The 15,050-nt window shown below is 46.4% G+C and overlaps 1 protein-coding gene across 1 annotated transcript in view; it reads left to right on the top strand.

Annotated features, from left to right (window-relative positions):
• Positions 1-15,050, top strand: part of ABLIM3 (actin binding LIM protein family member 3) — a 422,843-nt gene that overhangs the window by 272,432 nt on the left and 135,361 nt on the right. The window contains exons 4-6 of the mRNA XM_069244632.1: positions 5,899-6,011; positions 9,818-9,944; positions 12,295-12,388. Of these exons, the coding sequence (XP_069100733.1) occupies positions 5,899-6,011; positions 9,818-9,944; positions 12,295-12,388 (334 nt within the window). The remainder of the gene's footprint in view (positions 1-5,898; positions 6,012-9,817; positions 9,945-12,294; positions 12,389-15,050) is intronic.

Raw genomic sequence — 15,050 nt, 5'->3', positions numbered from 1 at the left:
AGTTTTGTTTACTTCATCATTTATTCCCTTCTTACCTGTAAGAATCCAACAATGCTTAAGCCATGCCCTTCATGAAGAAACTGAATGCGTGTTCATCTGATCTCCAACCAAATGCCTGGGTTTAAACTTCCTGTTCCATCAAATTTATCGATAGAGCACCTGAGGAACCCAGGAGTGGCTGCAGTGATATAGTATTGTACGAACCTGTCGGACAGTCTTTCAACTGGACAGAGGGACAGGATAAGTTTTGATACCACAGGATGATCTGACAAACGCAATGGACAAGAACAGAATCAAAGCTCTGATTACAGTTGTCTATCAGTGGCCTTGAACTTCATCATTTACTGGGTTTGCAAACCCAGCTTAATCTTGATTGGGATTGGAAATACTCCCTTCAAAGATAATGAATCATTCATCATGAATCAAGCACAGGCCACTTGCACTTCAACACCCAAATAAATACAAAAAGGAGTTCCAGAGGTCTCTGCCTTGTCTCCTTTGTTGTATAAAGTTTACTTGATCCATCTGGTCACATTAAAGGATCCACTCACTGTGTTCTTAATAAATATGCAGCCAGCTCATAGGGCTCGATTAAAATGGCCCATTAAATTGCAATCAATGTGCAAATACCAGTTTGTGCAGGGATCGCAATTACAAATGGTACGATGTTTATAGCACCCAGTAGTTATTGGGTGTGATAAAGATCGAACCCATTCATTAAGTTTTGGCAGATCAAAGCTACTGGATTTTATCACTGGTAAAAGGTCTAGTATTTGTGTCGGGCATGCAGATCCTTAGTTAAAGGTAACTTAAAAAATGTTGAGAGTGGCCAACTGCTGTATGCAAGAATTATGAAGAATTTAAGATCACTTTAAAATTGGACAACAATATATGACCTAATTATTTACCTATTAATAGCATCAACAGTCCATTAACAAAGCACTTTCTATGACTGTTAGAAATGGGGTTCCTGGTTGGCTAGGGTAGGCACCTCAGCCAGGCAAGGACCACCACTCTAGTCAGGGGAAGAGGGCTACACACCCAAGATAACCCCTGCTCACCTGATTGGTAGCTGGGTACGAGCAGTCAGGCTTATCCCAGAGGCAATGTGTAAAGTGTTTGCACAACAGACACAACACTAGTGACACAATAAATACACCACAAAGAAAACTCCACAACAAGTTATATAAAAATAAACTGTATTGCATAAAACATCATTAGACCAAACATGACATGTATCAGTAATACCTTACTTCACAAGCAGTTGTCAGAACATCCCACAACTTACTAGTACTCTGTAAAAGCAAGCAGTGGTCAGGTAAACACATAGATTACTGGTATTCTGCAAAACAAGCAGTAGTCAGGGTATCCTTATCACCAAAAGCACATGGCATAACAACCACATCATCATGAATGCAAAACTGTCCACATCCTTTGCATATGTCACAAAACCTTCCCTCCCAAAGTATATATACTGTAGACCATTAAAGGCTCCTAATTACAACACAGAAAAAGGGCATAGCAAACCACTCAGGTCATAACCAGACAATTTACCATAAATTTGAGGGCGTAAGACATATTAGGGAAATGTAGACTGTTCAGGGCTCCTCTCAGCACCTTCCTCCTGAAAGATACAACATGTCTGCATTCCTTTTGCATGATATGTGGTACATATGGGTCTCCAGAGAGGGTCACAGGAGCTCCTGCGCTCCTACACTCGTGTTTATGATAAACAAAGGTGGCTGCGCAGGCACTGGACCTACGTCGAGGTTCTCGTCCCATCCTGTCAGCTGTAATATGCCACCCAAAAACAACACAGCGTCAGGGACCGATCTTTCTCAAGGTCAAGGCCCCCCCCTTTTATAATTTGGCAACCTCCGAAGGAGGAAAAAGGGGCCCACGCACCTACTCCGTCAGCGGGCAGCCTTCTCCTAGTCTCCCTGCATAGGGAACAATGGACCCTCCTTGCACAAGGCCCCCGCACCAAGTCCACAACTCTTGCGGTGCAGGGAAGCCTCTCTGGGTTCCCTGGTGTTACGAGGAGTGGGTGGGGTGGCTCTCACCGGCTCTGTCATTCCTCACACCCTGCAACTCCACTGTCTGAGCCTCCTGGCTCAGGGACACGAAGCTGAGCCCTCCCACTTGGCCGGCAGTGATCTTTGGTCCCATCGGCGCCCCAGCAGAGTGGGGGTTTCTATGTGTTGAGACTCAGGCACGGCGATGAAAGCACCAAAGCAGGTGTGTGATTGTGTCCCGGGGGCACCACAGGGAGCACGCTTGTCCATGCTAATCCCCCAGCTCCTTGTGATCCCTCCCGTTTGTCAGAGAGAAGGAGGGAGTCCACACTGGGTGACACAAGCACTTCCTTGCGACCAAGCTAGTGCTCACTCCAAAATTAAAGTGCTCCTCATGCTGATTCCAAGGATGAAGTGCTCCTAACGCTCTTGCACAGAAAAACACAAAGCACTTCCCTTGTGCTGAAGTAGGAACACACAAAGCGCTCTCCCCACGCTGAAGCAGGGAAACACCGAAGTGCTCCTTACTAAATGAAGTAATAAAACAGGGGGGGAGAGGGGCACACCACCTAGCCCCTGGAGGTCACTGGGGAATGTCCAAGGGAAAGTAAAGCAAGTAGTGGGCCAGCACTTTATGGTCCTTGGGGCAAAGCAACAGTCTTCCTTGTGACCCAGCAGGCCACATGTCGGTGCCACAGCAGGTCAGTTCTGATGGCTGTTCCTCATAGTAGCATAACAGGTTCCTCTGGCAGGTCCACAGAGTGTCTAAAATGTGGGGGACAACCCCTGTACTTATACTCATTTTGCACAGCTTCCACAAATGTGGAGAGGGGGGGTCCAGCAGGTTCTAACCAATTCCAGGAATGCCCCCTTCTCCTTCAGCACTGGCTCCAGACATCGGTAGAGGGTAAACAAGCCATTTGTGTGAGGCCAGGCCACTGCCTTTACAGAGGAGTGTGTGCCTCTACTTCTCCCAGCCCAGGAAGACCATTCAGTATGCAGATGTAGTCCTGGTACACTTCCACCCTCCCTGTGTGATGGCTGTCTGGGAATTATGAACAAAGCCCAGCTGTCACTCTACCCCAGATGTGGCTTTGAGTCAGGCTGCAAAAGCACCAGAGTTATGAGCACAGAGAAATGCCCACTTTTTCAAAGTAGCACTTCTACAATGGTAATAAAAAATCCACCTACACCAGAAAGCAGCGTTTCTCACTACCATTTCAACCATACCAAACATGCCTATGCAACCCTTCATAAATCAGACAATACCACTTAGGCATATGAAAGGTCATTTCCGATGCAATCCTATGAGAGAGACAGGACAGGACACCAAACCAGGCACATGTCCTACCTCTTACACAGCTCCCGGCCCATCGGGCTACCTAGGGCCTACCTTAGGGGTGACATATGTAATAAAAGGGGAGTTCCAGGCCTGGCAAGTAAATATAGATGCCAGGTCCCTGTGGCAGTAAACTGCGCACGCAGGCCCTGTGGTAGCAGGCCTGAGACAGGTTTGAAAGGCTACTTCTGTGGGTGGTGCAAGCTGCACTGCAGGCCCACTAGTAGCATTTAATTTACAGGCCCTGTGTATAGGGATACCACTGTACAAGGGACTTACAGGTAAATTAAAAAGCCAATCAGGTGTAAGCCAATCATGCCAGGTTTAGAAGGGAGAGCACATGCACTTTAGCACTGATCAGCAGTGATAAAGGGCACTGAGTCCTAAAGCCAAGAAAAGGAGGTACAAAAAAATAGGAGGAGGAAGGCAAAAGGTTTGGGGGTGCCGTGCAATAATGACAGATAATCATGCACTCTGCAGAACCCTAACATAGCACAGAATAACCATTTCAGTATCTATGTATGGTAGAAAAAGCCAAACAACATTTCTCTTCTTGATTATGTTTTTAGAACTTCAACTATGCAGTCTAAATATACAACCCAGAGAGACGTTTTGGCATCTAGCCTCATCAATAAGATAATAGAGGTGGAGACATAAAACTAGTCAAGCCTGCCTTTGGTAAACTCCCCTGATTACTGTTGACAGGGAACCCTATTCACTTTGAAATTTCATTTTAAAGATTTATTTCTTTCCTTTAATAAATGTTGTATGTAATACTGCTTCAGATTTGGCAATTAGTTCTGGTTTTGTAAAAATCTGAGCTTTGATTGTCCCGGGATTTATTCACAGGTGTGCATTAATTATAAATGGAAAGAGAAAGGAATATCATTGTTATTGATAGGTACAGTGGTGTATCAATAAGAAAGCAAGAGCGTACTCTCCTGGAGGTGAGCCGAAACTCTGGAACAAATCCTTTTCATCACTCTGGCAGGAAGGTGGGCAAAAGGGGCATGGTTCAGCTCAGAGAAGCTTAAATTGCCTTTTTGGCTGGGTAGGAAGACTCTTATAATATTTAAATATTCAGTAGCAATCCTAAGGTTCTCTGCTTGTTCTATAATTTAAATGGTGGGTGGACAACAATGTGAAAAAACACATCTGTTCAGGTCAGGGGCTAGAAACCTGATCTAGCTGGGCATCACGTTTAATCAATTTTATGAGAACTAGCACGCTAATCAAATTGTACCTTCTTGAGAAAACCTATCTGCCAGTTGCTTGCTGTGTTATAGCAGGACTGAGAAAGGAGGATCTGCGACCATTCTTCTGAAAATGGCGATGTTCGTTTGAGTGTGTAAGACTTGAGCTTGACTTATTTTATGCACTTGCTGCTGGGAAATATGTGACAGAGCTAGGTAGCTAATTATGTCTGCTCTTATAATTAATGGAATAGAGGGAGGATGCTGGACCATTGACAAGCTCTCTTGCTGAACCCTGACAAGGAGCTTCAAGAAACTAGGAAACCACAATTCAAGGCACTGAACCTAGAAAGAACCATCAAAGTTAAATATTCTTCAGATGGAGTTGGCATAGTATTTGCTGTATACCTTGGCTTCTGTGAAAGACTTACAAGGAGCTTTAGGCTTGATCGGATGTGGCGTTGAGCGATCAATATTTCAATTGACCAAGCAGCACCCTCCCATCCTTGTACAGCACATTGTGCTCAGAAAATACCAACTTCACAAAGACTGTTGAAGGTGAACTTGGGCCCAGCTGATCTGATGCTAAGGAACCAATGCCATACCCCATCCACAAGAAACACCCACTTAAGACACTATAGCTCAATTACCTTTGCAAGAAAATAAGTAAGCATGAAACACCAGCAAATAAATTGTGACCTTGCATCCGTCATCAATCTCCAAAGAAGCTTTCTCTTCTCTGGAGCTGTTTCTTAGCAGCAATTGTGCATTACTGAGGGCTCCAGCTGAGACTGGGCAATTTACTCCAGCCACTGCCCGTGATTAGCTCAAACTGGACAGTTTTTGCTCAAGAACATTTCAAAGTCCTAAATTATTTGTTTATTTTGGGGTCAAATGTCATCCTCATACTGACCTTGTCCACTCTAAAATGACTCATCTCCTCCACTGACCCAACAAGTACGGAGACCTTGATTACAGTCTACATACTGTAAGAGACCTCAATTCATGTTTCTGTCACAAAGGTTCCATTGGAATTAATCAATGTTTAAGGCTGCTTTAACTTTTTTCTGCTTTTTCCATTTTTCAATTTTGCTTGTTTTTAAGATAATACGTTTTCTTCATTCTTCATAAATACCCTTGTTTGGATCTCAACAATAACTTTTTACAAAAATCATGGTAAAACCAACCAACCATTGGCAAAGGACTGGCTGTCAGAGGGCAAGCTATTGGCCTTGCCAATGCTTGCCTGTCCAATGTAGTCGCGTGGCTTATATGCACTAGGGTGTTGGGTACAAATAAGGTTCTCTTGATGATCTAGAACAGCTACAAATGTTCTTTTATCTCCTTACAGAAAAACATTTCCGATTGGAGACAAAGTGACCTTCAGTGGGAAGGACTGCGTTTGCCAGAGCTGCTCCCACTCACTGAGCACAGGCAAGCCCATCAAGATCCACGGACCAAGCCGTAAGTCTGGGAACAAAAGTATTCTAGATTTACCTGCCCAGTATACTGCTTGCCTAACCTGTCATATGACTACCTATCTGACTCCCCAGCTTCTAATCCTCCAGCCACTGTCCGTCTATGCACTTCCACCTTACCTTCTCACCCGCCTACACTTCCCTCTCTAGCTGCTTTTAGCCGCCTCGCTGCTCAGTCGCACCTTCCTCCCGGCCTGCTCTAAAGATTCCTTCTAGCCGTCTTCGGTTAAGTCCGTTTTCTATTGCCATGATCTCAGAAGCGCAGGCATATTTGCATGAATGAATGAAGTTGAGACAAAAGAATAATTGATGGCGCTCTTCTCCTGAGGATGTTTTGATATGAATAAAACATGCCAACCTCCTGGGATCCGCCCTCAAGGCAGAAGCGAAAATATAAATTCTAGCGCCACCAGATGGTTTAATGCTGCAAGACCGGAAGCAAAGTACTGGCATCAGCAACCCGTATTAGTGAGTCTATGCTGGATCGATGTCAGCTGCCCTGAAATGCAACCTCAGTTGCATTCGCCGCTCTGCATGTGCTTCACGGGCCTCTGCTTCAGACGGCCATCAAGTGATGGCTCGGGAGCCGCTTGACGAATTCATTAATGCGAGCGAAATGAGCTCTAGGAGCTGTGTTCTTGTCTGAGGGATAGAGATTCCCGGTCCGAGTTCCATGCTGCTGCTAATCTGCACCAGTGCTATTTAGTGTAGTGACGCGTGTAATGTGCGAAAATGTACTTCACTTTTTGCAGCAGTCTCACTCCCGCCTGCAATGTTTGCATTTTGCTTACGTGACACACCCGCATGTGGTGGTGTACGGAAGTGTCACAAAACCTGCTATGTGGAAGAAGACTACACATTGCACTAAATGGAAATACGGTGATTACCTGTAAATATTACGCTTTTCTTAATCGCAGGGATCCCAGGCTGAAGTGTGCTACCCGTTCGCAAAGCGCTTCAGTGCCTCCTCCGGGGTAGTAAGCGCTGTATCAACACCAATATGCAGACAAAATATGAATATTCTTTCTTAGGTGGGGAGAACATTTCGCACAGAGGTCGATAAACAAGTACTACATAGATAGAAGGGTAGAGGACGTGGGGTCCAGGACAGCGCTGCCGACTTTGGGGCTAGGGATCCAGGCTCGAGTCTAAGCGCTGGCTCAATATTCGGGGCACATCACCTCATCTCCCCCTGCCTACCACAAAATGAAAATGTAACTCATGCAAAGCCCTCCAATACCTTCGGGTCGAGTTCTCGCCCTATAAAACTGCAAAAAAATAGCGTGTTCCATACATCGAAAGGCATTGGAAAGTGTGTTCGTGATGGACAGACTGTACAAAACAGTACGTTTAGCACGAAGGGTCATCCGAGGCAACTTGCGAGGGGAATCTGGAAAGAATGGCGGGCTGAACTGCAGAGAGAATGACACTGCAGTGCCTCTGGTCGGCTCCTGTAAAATTAGAAATGGAAATGAAATCAACATTGAATTCGTTTCGAGGAATACGGGAAAGGCAGTGGGAGAGAAAGGTACATTCCATTACTGGAAACGGAACCCAGCCGCAGCCGACTTCCGGTGCTGAGGCAGCAGACAAGCCCTCTCGTTCCATTAGTGACTCCCTGTGGAAGATGCGAGCGTCCGTGGCCAGCTGGATTTCCGCCTGAAGCTTCTCCCTCTAGCACAGCCTGAGAGGCCCGCCCTCGGAGCTCAGAAGTGCCAGATACTTGCAGGAATGTGGGTATTTCCCATCAGGGTGGTCCCTGTGAAAGGCCAAAACATTGGGGGCAGATTTAGTCAAATGTTGGGTCTTTGGCTCAGAAAGACCGGAAGGGCAGCCGTAGAGCCAATCATATTCCGTTCATTTATTTCCAATTAGGTTTTGTTACATGCTACTTTCGGCTGCATCGAAGTGCTTCAGGATGCCATGAAGGTCGGCAGGCTGCCCAGCTGTTTGGAACTGTTCTTAGCATTTTAACTTGGACCACTTTGAAAGGGCAGAAGAGCTGGGTAGAGTCAATCATACCTTATGCTGAGCTCTGAAAGGGCAGAATGCCTGAGGCAGGGTTAGTCGTGGGAGACCAGAGTTTCTGAAGGGATGTTAGGAATGGAGCAAAATCCATCTTACATTATTCCTTACTTAGAATAGCTATTAGCAGTTGGAAAAAGTAAATCATACTTTAAGTTCAGCTCAGGAAGGCTGGTAGTGTTGGGGTAGAGTCCGTGATATGCCTGACTTAGCCTCTGAAAAGCCAGGAGGACTGGAGAAGACCCTGGCACACGTCAGGTCTACCTTATTGGATATAAGCTAGTGTAGATCAGTCACAACGCAGGCCCATTAATGAAAGGCTGATTGGCGGGTGAAGTTACCCCATGACAGCAATTAAAGAACTCTCCCTTTCAATCAATGCTAGTGTTCCACAGAGGCCCACCTTTCACTGAAGGGTAACACCGCACACAAGTAATTGTCTGGATGAGAAAGCATCTTAAGTCAGTCAGAGGAAAAGCAATATTGTAAATATAGCAATCTAAAGTTTATCAACTAAGGATTGACGCTCAACCCTCGGAAGCAGTGTTTATATTATCATACAGAACGATGCTATTTGTATAAATCTTGAACATTATAAAAGGATGAGTCAGTCATCCCAGGGTTTAAACTTTTGACCTTGTGGGCTCTGTATAAATCTCTTCAGAAGTGGCTGGAGCTCAGTGAGCTGCGTCCATGGCTAAGGATCCAAGATTTTTGTCTCCAAACACAGAGCCAGCTTTGTGAGCCGATGCGAGTCGTGTCTCTAGAGGTGAAACATGTTATCCCCGTCTGACCCAGTGCCTTGTTTGAGGATAGCTCTTGCTTTTTCTAGCAAAAAAGAAGCTTGTGTTCCTCAGAATACTGTAGTCACAACTTTCTGTGTGGTTCTGGCAAGGGGCAGGGGGTGGAGGAGCGCCCTACCTGTGACTGATGCCCTTGAGAGCTAGGTTTACAAATTAATGTGAGCTCAGGTTATATGATTCCACCTCTCAGGCTCATGATCCATCGAAGACAAATGTGCATGCCCTAAGACCCCCCCTTACTACACTAACCAGCGACTGCCGCACACCCAAGTTGCGTTCCTTAAAGCAGGTAAAGAACTGAATCCAAGTTACCAAGTGGCAGCGGGTTGCTGCTGCCCTCCGGCCTTGAAGTAATCCTGAAGTGCTCTGAGCCACAGACCCCACTTCTGCTTCAAGAACTGGTCCGAGCCAATCAGTTTCCTAAGTACTTGCCATTCCTGCACCTCATGATTTGTGATTGTCAAGGCCAAAACCAGCTCTTTCAAAAATGATCAAGCCAGGCCCACCCCATTCCTCCTCTCAATTTTCTCTCTCCTTTTATTTTTACTCCCTGTCTTTTTCTGTTTCTCCTGAAGCACCCACTGTTCCAGTTGTAATTAATCTGAGGGAGCTGGAGAACATAGGCGAGTAGCCAGTGGTGGCCACTGCCTCCAAAGGCTGCAGCCCCTGCGGAGATGCCCGATAGAATAAAGGACGGTCCAACTCTGGTTCTTGTATCTTGTGTCACCAGGTCACTCTCCTCCAGCGCCCCTCCCTCTGTCACCGGAAGAGTTATCATGAGAGGTCGCAGGAAATGGCTGTATGAATTCCGTCCTCCCTTCAGGGAGCAGTGGGGACCATTTACAGGCCGCTTTCTGCCGCCTGTGACTTGTTTATGAGGTGCTTGTGTTCTTGGTGCTGAAGGGAAGTGCTTAACTGGAGGCCTGGTTAATATTTTCCTCGTTCGTGTTCCCTTCTCTTTCAGATTGCGCGGGCTGCAAGGAGGAGATCAAGCACGGGCAGTCGCTGCTGGCCCTGGAGAAGCAGTGGCACGTCAGCTGTTTCAAGTGCCAGACCTGTGGCGTCATCCTGACGGGGGACTACATTAGCAAGTGAGTAACTTCCGGTGCGCGCCGGAACCACGGGTGGCCTGGGGAAGACAGAGTGGCCAATGGGGAGATAACTTACTACTCAATAAGACGGGGACTGGAGGTGTAGAGCCACTCACATCCAGGGCTTGAAGTGGTCCGTCACGCCTGAAAACCGAGTACGGAAAGGGGTACTTCTCAGGCTTTCCATTTTTGCCCTCAGGGTGAAGAAAAAAAAATTTCTACAGCAGGATCACCCTTCACTGCGCTTGATATAACTTCAATGAGACTCGTTATTCTTTCACAGTCTCATCATTTCAAAACTAAAGCATTTACAATATCTGATACAAAGAAGCCATTACTGTTGCTTATTTATCTTATGAAGTTTAAAACCATTGACAAATACAGTAGTCCTGGCATGTTGTAGGTGTAATATTACTCGCTATATTATATATCTGGGTGTGATGACAGAAAGAAGCAGCAAAATACCAGTCCGACAGCACACTATGCTAAGCACATATTTTTAGCTTACATATTTAAGCCATCAATAATTAATTAGAGCACGCCCCTTTGAGAAGCCCCACAGTTTGTTCATCCCACTTAAACAGGTTGACCAGGCGTCCCAGATTCGCCGGGACAGTCCAGGTTTTTCACCAGCTGTCCTGGCAGGTTTCAGGGAATTTAGCCCATGTCCCGGTTTTTAGAGAGAATAGACTGAAAATGGTGAAAAGGTGCCTTTATATGTTTTCAAAAACAGGAATAGTAAGAAGCTGTTTTATAAAAGAAATCTAATTAACATAGAGTACTGGCTTTAAAAATTGCATTTTATTTACGTTCTTAGTGCTTATTTTGTACGTCTAAGCTGATAAGTGCTGTCGTTCTGAGCGCTTGGTTGAAGTAAAATTGAAGTCCTATATTAATTTTTAGGAAATGTTCTGTTTTCTTGCTTTAAAATTCTGGTCACCCTACACTTAAAGCCCTACTCACCACTTGCACATGCAGTGCGGAGCGCTGACACAAAACACATTACATTTTTTAATTTAAAAAAAACGTACCTTATCGCACCATGCTGCTCCGCTCCTCTGGCTTCACTAGCAGACATAGGCTCCCAGGCTGCCCTGTGGCCAATCCTAATGCTGCTTTCATGCTGCTGGCAGCATTAAAGCAGGGAAAGCATTGGCCAGAGCGCCCTGGCTTGGCGCTCCGAGGCAGACTGGGAGCGTCTGCCTGCTGTCTCCAACCCAGCAACAAAGTGCCGGGTTGGAGAGAGCTCAGTGCGCATGTATGTATGGCCGGCCCGAGACAGCCAGCCAAACATACATGCACACTGAGGGGAGTGCTGTGCAATCCCCCTCCGTCCCTGTCCTGCCCAATGGCCCCACCCTTTTTTACAATAAAACGATAATAAACATAGTTTATTATCGTTTTATTGTAAAAGGTTTGCAGCTGCTGGTGGGGGAGAGGGGGCGATGCTCCTCCGTCATAGTGAAGGAGCCGACACTGCTGCTCTCATGCATCAGGGGAATTGCCCCAGTTGAAGGCAGTCTCATTGCCGGTCCATCCCAGACCCCTTTAGTCATAAATGGAGTCGCACTCGGTGTAGGTAGCCTCGCTGTCCAGTCAGGTCACACTGAGGAAATACAAACCGGTCTCTCTCTGGGTGCAGATTCACCTTGAACCCTCCAAGAATGTGTAGAGATATCCATGTTGCCTTCTTAAAGGTCGTTAACCGTTTCAAGTGATTGGGTATCATTAGTGCAGCAGGTGCAGTGACACAGGGGCCTAAGGGTATGATGGGTTCACTGGTCCCGCATTATGAGTATATTTTTATACATATTCAGGAAGTAGGGGGGGCATTTTCATTGCTTGCAAACGGGCCAATGCCACCTTTGTTAAGCAATAGGACCGTTCATTAACACGACAGGCGTTTTCAGTCAGATAGTTGTTAATGCACAGCAGCAGTCAAAACATCGATAGAAAACATGAATATCAGGGTCCTAGACCCTCTGAGGGGCTGCTGAAGGTAAACACGCACATACAGGAGCAGTGACGTATTAAAGCAAAATGGCCTTAGTGCAAGCAAAGAAAATGAGTCCCCTCAAAACCGTTATTGGGTTGTAAAACACGGCCTTTAATTGAGGTTCAGCGGGTTGCTCTCGCCCTTGGGTCCCGGTGCCACGGCACCTTCTGCACTATCGATAGCGTCGCCCCTATAAAGGATAGAACTGTTAAAGCGAGCAGTGCGCTGCTCGTAAAATACTCAGCGGCTTGAAAGCGGCCCGCACAGCAGCAGCCGCTGGTCTGTCGTCTGATCTTTTGTTGCGTGTGAAATGCTTTGCTTCCTTGCTCAACCCTGCCTCTGTGCTCTCTGCAGGGACGGTGTGCCCTACTGTGAATCGGATTATCACTCCCAGTTTGGGATTAAGTGTGAGACCTGCGACCGATACATCAGTGGACGCGTCTTGGAGGTACTGTACAGCGCGCAACGCACAATGTACACATAATATGCTGGAATGTCGCATTGATATTGGTTCAGTATGGGCTTCAGTCTCTCCTAAGCTTAATAAACCTTCGTTAACGCAGCATGAACTGCAAAACCGAGGCATTCGACATTTCATTTTGTATTGTATATGTAAACAAGGCCTAATAAAACGTAGTAAAATTGTGGGTGAACTTGATAGTGGATAGAACACAGTCCACTGGTCCAGAGTCTGTGGTGACTTTGTGGTTCCCCAGAGCTTTAACGACACTTTGATCAGGGTTGAAATGCTCTGCCCCCAGGCAAGACTGCGGATAATTCCTTGTGGATTACTTGTGACAATATGATGCCTGTAATTGGGCCCCGGGGTAAAATTTCATTCCGCTCACAGAATTGGCAGGAGTTGGCGACTCCACGTTACTCTTTTAATGTGCAGTTCCTGGCAAATACTTCCAATCTCAGGCCCTGATTTATACTTTTTGGTGCAAAACTGCACCAAATCAGTTTTACACCAAAAAGTTTAGCACCCGCTTGCACCATTTCTGTGCACCAGCTGGGCACCATATTTATGGAATAGTGCAAGCCGGTGCAAAGGATAGGCTAGCGTGAAAAAAATGACTTTAGTAGGGTTGGGCTGGCAGTATGGAAGAAGAGGGTTTAGCACCAAAAATGACCTTAGGCAGGTTAGAGTAAAAAAATGACTCTAACCTGCCTAAAGTCATTTCCTGACGCAAAACCATCCATACCATATGACTCCTGTCTTAGAAAAGGCAGGAGTCATGTCCACTACCCCAATGGCCAGCACAGGGGACCAGGGTCTCCTGGGCATGGCCAATGCACCCAGTGCCATGTGAGGGGGGGGGGGCGGGGGGGCATTTCAGGGACCCTAATGGCACTTAAAAAAATAAAATAAAATACTTACCTGTACTTACCTGGGATGGGGTCCCCCATCCTTCGCTGTCCCTCTGGTGGGGTTGTCCCTGGGGCCTGGGGAGGGCACCTGTGGGCTTATTGCATGGTGTTCCACCATGGAAATAGGCCCAGAGGTCCCCTAACGCCTGCCCTGACCCAGGCGTTACAAAATGGGCAAAGCAAGCTTTGTACCATTTTCTGACCCCTCCTCCCTCCCTTGCACCATTTTTGCACAGGAGTATAAATATGGCGTTAAGGCCAGAGTCATTTTTTGCACGGGAACGCCTACCTTGCATCTCATTAAGGCAAGGTAGGCTTCCACTTCCAAAAAATGACTTTAACTGCATGAATTTGGCATTAGACGGGTCTAGGACCAAAGTATAAATATGGAGTTATTTTTGCCCTGAATTAGAGTAAAAAAAATGACTATAATTTGGTGCAAACAGAGTATAAATATGCCCCTCAGTATAGCAGAATTTGAATTTTTTCTCCTGCAAGGCTCTAGAAATACACGACCAAGTACCAGCTAGATTTGGCATCCCCACGTGCGATTTCCAGTCCCTAGGAGGTCTTACGGCAATATTTTCTAAAGCAGTTGGTCATTGTCAGAAGGTTGTTTCTTGAGTAGATTTTCTGCTAGAGTGGCAGGAAAATCAATGTGAATGGCTGTGCCCTCCTCTGCACCTTCTGGTGTCTTTTGCACTGATTTTTCAGCATGGAACATGCTACCAACGCCCAGCCAGGGTGCTCCCAGGCAGACTGGGAGCCTGGGCTAGCTCTCTCCAGCCCAGCAACTGTGTTGTTGGGCTGGAAAGAGCCCAGTACGCATATGTGGTTGGCCGGCCCAAGACGGCCGGCCAAACATACATGCGCACTGAGGGGGGAGTACTGAGCATCCCCTCTCGTTCCCATCATAGCCCGTGGCCCCACTCTTTTACTACAAAATGATAACAAACACAGTTTATTATCGTTCTGCAGCAAAAGCTTTGCAGCTGCTGCTGCTGCTGGGGGTGGAGGTGGGTACGACGCTTCACCGCCAGAGCGGAGGAGGCATGCCTGCTATTCACAGAACTCCATTGAATCTCATGGAGATTTGATATAATTCTGTGGATTTCCACAAAGTGAAATTCCGTGAGTTTCACCCACCCCTACCTGTAATGGGCTAAAATTTTAATTTGGAGGAGCAATTTGGCTTCCAAGGGATAGGATTCGTAACCTCCTATTTTGTCTCTTTTTCATTAGTAGAAGGAGAACATCTAATGTGAATCTTAGCTCCTCTTAGTCCTCGAGGTGGATAAGCAACTGCTCATGCTTAAACAGCAAGGGTTGGCAGAGCCTTTTTCCACTCCTGCTTTCAAATGTTCCTAATTTCCTACACACTTAGGTTATTTTGCATTACAGGGTTCTCTCTCCTTTGTCCTCCTTGTTGTCTATTTACGGCTGAACTTTGATCTTGTGCCGTTTTGGACATGCCATCACTCCATATTGAAGTTTGGCGTTCCAGTCTCGGGATTCTAGCCTATCCCATTTTCCTGTCAGGGAGGCCCACCTACACACACAGCTAAAAGCCTACAAAGGTGCTTGCACTACTTTTTGTGTAGATGTACATGGAACACAGATGTCACTACACATTCTTTCTGAAGGACGACCTAGGGCCTGTTTGACTGTTACATCCTGTGTATTTTGTCGAGTTTGGGTTGTCACTGGCATCCATGCCATTGACTTGAACTACAGGACTA

The sequence above is a fragment of the Pleurodeles waltl genome, chromosome 7 (genome assembly GCF_031143425.1).
Source record: "Pleurodeles waltl isolate 20211129_DDA chromosome 7, aPleWal1.hap1.20221129, whole genome shotgun sequence".
NCBI lineage: Eukaryota > Metazoa > Chordata > Amphibia > Caudata > Salamandridae > Pleurodeles > Pleurodeles waltl.
Note: the sequence above shows the minus strand (reverse complement) of the source record. Positions and strands in the feature narration are given on the sequence as shown.